The 6452-nt window shown below is 51.0% G+C and overlaps 1 protein-coding gene across 1 annotated transcript in view; it reads left to right on the top strand.

The window, feature by feature from the left end:
- The window catches only part of SEMA5B (semaphorin 5B), a 38139-nt gene that overhangs the window by 27688 nt on the left and 3999 nt on the right, over positions 1-6452 (top strand). The window contains exons 10-12 of the mRNA XM_015564709.1: positions 4688-4827; positions 4983-5164; positions 6270-6413. Of these exons, the coding sequence (XP_015420195.1) occupies positions 4688-4827; positions 4983-5164; positions 6270-6413 (466 nt within the window). The remainder of the gene's footprint in view (positions 1-4687; positions 4828-4982; positions 5165-6269; positions 6414-6452) is intronic.

Below are 6452 nucleotides of genomic sequence, written 5' to 3'. Positions count from 1 at the left end.
GCCCGTAGCGCTTTCGGGGTCTGTTGGACCCGGATGGCATCCTGGCACAGTCTCCAGCTGTGTGCCTTTGAACCAGTCACTTAACCTCTCTGAACCTTGGTTTCCTCCTCGTAAAATCTCTGCAGGGTTCTGGCAGGGTTTCCTGAAGGTTAATTGGGATAATCAGCATAAACCACTGTCACTGTTGTCATCCCTATTGTCAGCCCCATATAGTTACAGCCCACTTACTTCTTCTCTGTCCCCTCCGTTCAGAGAGTGTCTTTATCTGTGAAACCGCAGTGCTTGTCAGGGAGAGGTGGCGGCAGATAGGAGACCGCGCTTTGAGTCAGTCCCCCCCTCCCCGCAACCCACCACCAATCTTTGCTCCTCTTCCCTAGAAGAGACACAGAAGCCTGGTTGGGGTGGGATGGAGGTGAAGAACCATGTGGAGCCCCCGATCAGTTCCCCATACCTTAGCTTCAAGCGGTTTCACAAATGGCAACAGAGACACTGGCATTTAAGGGGGAAACAAAAGCTTATTCCAAAGCCAAATGGAGCTATAGCTCAGACTCCCACCACGCGAGCCTCCCCCAAACTGCAGCTCTTCATTTCTGAGCTAATCAAGAGCGGCCTTTAGCTGGCAGAGCCACAGCCACACGGCTCCTGTGCTCTTTGCAACACAGAGACCTCCTGGCTGTGCCCATCTGTCCTTGAGATTTGGGAGACAAATGGATCTCCTGCTGCCGAGGGGTGTCCTCCAGCCCCAGGAGGGTGTGCTGGGAGCCGGGCAGAGGCCTGGAGAGCAGGAGAAGAGGCCGCATAGTCCTGATGTGGCAGCCAGGGGAAGGGGGAGGGTGGCAGTGGGCAGACAGTGAAGCTGCCCTCAGTCCCAACACATGGCTCCCTCAACAAAACACCAAACATTCACTTAGCCCTCCCGTGCTCAGAGCCCTTTGCATGGCTGTCCATGTGAGAGGAGCGAGGCAAGAGGAACTAAGTCTGGAACGCTTTCATTTTTCTTCGGAGTTCTGAATGTGTGGCTGGGGAGAGAAATCTTGGCTTGTATCTGACGTGTGGGGAGAGACAGGGGTGCAGTGGGAGGGACTCACATGCTGGAATTGGACACACCCGGGGTACCATCTCAGCTCCATTGTCCTCTATCGATATGATCTTCAAGTTCTTTAACCTTTTGTGCTTCACCTTTTTCATTGGGAAAATAGGGTGACACAGTGATGGAGCAAATCCTGTTAAATTTGGGCTGAGTCATTGTAAGGATTGGGAGTAATACTCATGAAGCATCAATCCAGCCAGTCGTAAGTGGTAGCTAGTGTTCTTATTCCTTTTTCTCTCTAGAAATATATGCAGGGGTCTCCAGCCTCCTGGGCTTTCTGGAGTCTACAGTCTCCAACCTTGAATATAGACAGCACTGCTTGGCAGTGAATCACAGGCTCCTGCTGATGGCATTTCCCCCATTGCTTATGTTCATTAACCCTTGTGTTGCTGTTAAACTTTTCACATGTGCCTTCCTCTTTAAGAGGTTGTAAAGCTTTGAAGGTAAACTCAGTGTCCCAGTATTTTTTATATTCCACCAGAGGCCACGCCCAGCCCAAGGCATCAACTGGCCTTGCACACATGACTGATCCTTCTTGATTTGTCCTGAAAGGAGGTTGGTGCAGGAGAGGAGTGCAGAATGGGTCTGGAAAGTGGATTGAGGCCAACTGAGAATGCCAAGGGAGAATTTTTATTTGAATCCTATGATTGTGGCCACTGAAGTGGTCTTAGAGCAGGGGAGTGACAGAGTGAATGGGTGTTTCATGAAGATCAATCAGAGAGTGGCAGGCAGCACTGTTATAGGGCAGATGGTCAGCCAGCATGAGCTAATGTGGCTCTGGCCAGATGTGAAGTAATGGGGTCTGTAGTGGAAGAGAGGAAGAAAGCTGTTGCTGGGACGGGTCTCCACTCACATAGTGCTTCAGAGAAGGGACAGGCAGGTTGCATAGCATGGCCAGGTGGAACAGCAAGTTAGAAAGAGGTCAATTGGGAGTCTGAAACTTTCATCCTATTTGGCTTCCTGAGTTTGGGATAAGGGCCATTTGTGTGTTCAGTGAAAACCCTGCCATAAACCTCTGGGTGGATGTAAAAATGGAAAATGTGATGTTTCATTATTGCAAAGTTAATAAATTGGCCGGAGTAAACCCACGCAGCCACCAAGCTGTGCACTTCAGAGTCTGGAAGCCAAACTGTCTATCATACAATGTACATCAGAATTTGTGCAATATGGGTGGGTTGTCACAGAGTTTTATCCTAGGATAGGCATTTCATGTTTTTCCCCCCTCATTCCTTTCAAAGCTGGCAGGAGGATGAGGGTGGGTAAGCCGAGCGCCTTTGGGGGCCCCTCTCCTCTGCCCAGAATCTGGGGGCTTGTGTCCAGCCCTCTCCTTTCACTCGGGAAAATCTAGGTTCTGTGGGTCACAACCAGAACCCTAGCCTGGCCAGGGAGAGACCAGGGCTCACAAGAGAAGGCGCAGGGAATGATGCTGACTTGGCTCTATAAAGCAGGTGTTTATGCATGACCCACCCCTTCCTCCTTCCAGCATGCCAATTAGGCTGCACTGGAGGGGCGTGGCCTCTACCTCAGCTCAAGCAGGAGGAAGGCTCAGAGAGTGTCTCCTCCTGACCTTCCCCTCCTCTGCTGCCACCTTAAGTAACAGCCACTTGCTCCCAAGCTCCTGGGACACCATTGCTACCTTGGACAGCTCCCATTTAGAGCCTTGGTAATTGGCGCTGGAAACTGCCTGCTTGCCACCTCCACCATCCATCTTTGTTCCCCCTCTGAGCCCATGGAATGAGCCTGTTCCCTTCTGTAATGGCTGCTTGAGACATTGAAGTAAAAAATACATGGTGATACATTATTGGTCTGATGGCTGCTTTTTAAAAACAACACACAATTCTAAACTGCCACCCAATCCTACAGTCAGAGACACAGTTTAACTCTTCCCTGCTTGGAGCTTTCATTTTCTTTCATTGTCTCCCCTGCCCAGGAAGCTTTGGAGCTTCATTTGGCAAAAGCAGTGAATGTAGACAAGAGAGCTCAGGCACTAGTCCCAGCGCAGCCTTGCAGACCTCCCCAGGCAGCCAGAGTCAGGGCCAGACAGAACAGGGCAGGAGTGTCCTTGGAATAGGAGAGGCAGAGAGGGTGAGGGATCCTTAAGACGGAGAGGGTGGGGTGTGCAGGGTGGGTGTTGGGGGGCTGGGGCTAGCATCTACTCTGAGGTTTTTCTTCGCTACTTTCTTGTTCCGTGATGGGTTGGAGAGACAGGGTACTTTATGTCCGGGCTTTGGAACGTTGACAAAAGTGGCCCTGAAACAGCAGTTCTCAGCCATGCTATTCATTAGAATCACCTGGGGAGTATTTAAAAGATCCCAGTGACTGGGCCTACTCCAGTCCAAAGGCCCAGATAAAGGCAGGGTTTTTGTTTGTTTGCTTGCTTGCTTAAGGTTTTTAAAAGATTCCCAGGAGATTTTAATTTGCAGTTAAGACTGGAAACCACTGTTCTAGAACTGGCTAGGCCCTAGATGAAAGAATGATGCCTTGCATTCCTCCTGAATCTTCTGCTTTGATCTCGTGTGAACTGATTCAAATGTGCTGCTCTTAGTCGTTTTCTCTATTGGCAGACATATGTTTTTGATAAATAGCATCTTTATTATTACTAATAACCACTAGTCATGGCTAGTTCTTTTTTTAAAATTTAATGTATGTTGCTTATTAAGTGCAGTATCAGCCGCTTCTAGAGTTTGGTATCCCTTTCGGAGAGCTGGGGGAAATGCGCTCAGGAGTGGGCTTTATTGAATTCTAACTGGTTGAGTTTGCTAGCTGCCAATTTGGTCCAAATGTCAGCACGTGAGCAGAATCTGAAAACCACAGGTTGCTGGGGCTATGCTTACACGTGTATTTAGTCCCATAATGTCTAATTTGATGCATTCTGCTGGCAAAACACTCCCCAATCAAACCATTGATCCTAGATGAAAATAAGAGTGTACTTATATACTATACAATTTACACAAATTGTGCTTGAGTGAATAAAGTGGAAACAGATTCTTGAGCAACAGATGATGTTCTGCATTCCCAGGTGGGCCAAAGTGTGCTTCCCGGGCTCCAGCAAAGCCCTCACCCACTAAAGCCCCAAGCCCCACCTCCCTTATACAGGTCAAGGGTTGCTGGAAGAGGGACAGCATTGTCTTCTTTGACCTCTGCTGCTGACAAGGGAAGCCGGTCGTCTTCCCTGTAAGGCCGCTCATAAAACCTCTTTTCTCTCTGGAGCCTGGTCTGGAGGCACAGACTATTGAATTCACTAAAAATAAAGAACTCGCCTGACAGGTGACTCTCCCTGAAGCTTCAAGGAGACACCAACAGGGGCAACCCCTTGACTCTTTAGTATAGCCCTTTAGCCCTCGACATCCCTGGCCCCACTGGCCAATGGAAAGTCCCTCTGCAGACTCCAGGAGGATAATAACAGTGCCTTCATTATTGGGTTGTTGTATTACATTCTTACATGCTTGTAAACCACTTAAAGTGATGCCTGGCAAACAGTAAGTGTTCGATGAACTTGTCATTGTGGAGGGCAGTTGGATGGACAGGGGTGCCCAGAGGGGAGTGGCCAGGTGTATTCTTGGGATGCAGTGAGGCTGGGAGGCCAGTGGGCTTGAGTCTCAGGGCCTCTGTCTGGCAGGGCATGCCTGGGGGCCCGGGACCCGTACTGCGGCTGGGACGGGAAGCAGCAACGTTGCAGCACCCTCGAGGACAGCTCCAACATGAGCCTCTGGACCCAGAATATCACAGCGTGTCCTGTGAGAACCCCTTCATCCTCCACCCCCAACCCAGGACCTGTCCCCCCATTTCAGGCTGTGACTCCCCAGCAGAATCCTCACACCCCCTAGGACCTCCTGCCTTCCCTACCCCTGCCTTCTGTGACTGGACCCCCGCCTCTGATGTCTGTCTGCAGGTGCGGAATGTGACTCAGGATGGGGGCTTCGGCCCGTGGTCACCCTGGCAACCATGTGAGCACTTAGATGGGGACAACTCAGGCTCTTGCTTGTGTCGAGCCCGAGCCTGTGATACCCCTCAACCCCGCTGTGGGGGCCGAGACTGCCTGGGGCCAGCCATCCACATTGCCAACTGCTCCAGGTATGTGTGGATACAGGGTTTGCATGGCTACTGTCTTCACCTGGAGTGGGGCATCCCTAGCAAGATGTTTGCACTAAAGGGTGGAAACCACGTCAGGGCTTTACAGGCCACTGGACAGGTAGCTAAAGTCTGAGGCAGGAAACATGAGCATTGGGGGAGCTTCTACTTCAGTGGGAGAGAAATTCTGCCTTATGAGAACTCTTGATACAAAGAGGAAGGCTGGACAGACTTGGGAGTCACCCCTGGACAGGCCTTAGCCTTAATAAGCCTTACTGTCCCAGACATGAGGGGCAGCATGGCATGGTGGTAAGGCAGGCGGGCCTGGTGCCAGTCCTGAATTGCCACTGCCTGGAGGTGTGGCCTTGGCCAAGCCACCTAACCACTCTGAGCTTCTCTAAGTGGGGCCAACACTCCCACCCCAAGGGTTGTTGAGAGCGTTACAGGAGGTGATGTGTATGAAGTGCCCGCACACTGCCTAGTACTTGGGGGCCTCATGAAGTGGTTATCACAAGTAACCCCCAATTCTGGACACGTGTAAAATAACTTTATTAATACATTTATTAATTTAACTGTCGAAAGAACCTGATGGTGGTAGGCATACAATCATTATCCTTACTTTAAAGATACGCATATGATGAGGCACACAGGTTTTAGTCACTTGCCCAGGCTTATACAGCTAGTAAGTGGTAGAGCCAACATTTGAAAATTGGAGTCAAAGTAGACAGGAGTGAGTGGTGTCTAAGGTTGGAGCAAAGCACTTGAGGGGGTAGAGCAGGAGAGGGAGCATGGGTTTGAGTACAAGAATCGGCTAACCAAGAAGGCTGAAACAAGGGTTGCAGATCGGAAAGGCGATAGGGGCCGTTTCTAGAGAATGTGTCCTTTTGTCCCTGTGAGTAGCGCCCATGTCCTATCTCTGTACCCTTAGCCCTGAGCACAGTCTGATATATGCAAGAAGGCTCTCAACACATGTTTGAGGATGGATGGGTAGCTGGTTGAGTCACTGTCTGCCACTTCCTGACAACAAGTCTATCTGCCCAGAAGTAGACTAGATCAGAGAAGCTAGGGCTCAGATGTCATCTGTCTCTGTCCCCTCCGACCCCGCCAGGAACGGGGCGTGGACCACGTGGTCGTCGTGGGCCCTGTGCAGCACGACCTGTGGGATAGGATTCCAGGTCCGCCAGCGAAGTTGCAGCAACCCTGCGCCCCGCCATGGGGGCCGCATCTGTGTGGGCAAGAGCCGGGAGGAGCGGTGAGCTAGTCTGTGTCGGGAGGCGGGGGTGGCATGGTG

The sequence above is a fragment of the Myotis davidii genome, unplaced genomic scaffold (genome assembly GCF_000327345.1).
Source record: "Myotis davidii unplaced genomic scaffold, ASM32734v1 scaffold841, whole genome shotgun sequence".
NCBI lineage: Eukaryota > Metazoa > Chordata > Mammalia > Chiroptera > Vespertilionidae > Myotis > Myotis davidii.
Note: the sequence above shows the minus strand (reverse complement) of the source record. Positions and strands in the feature narration are given on the sequence as shown.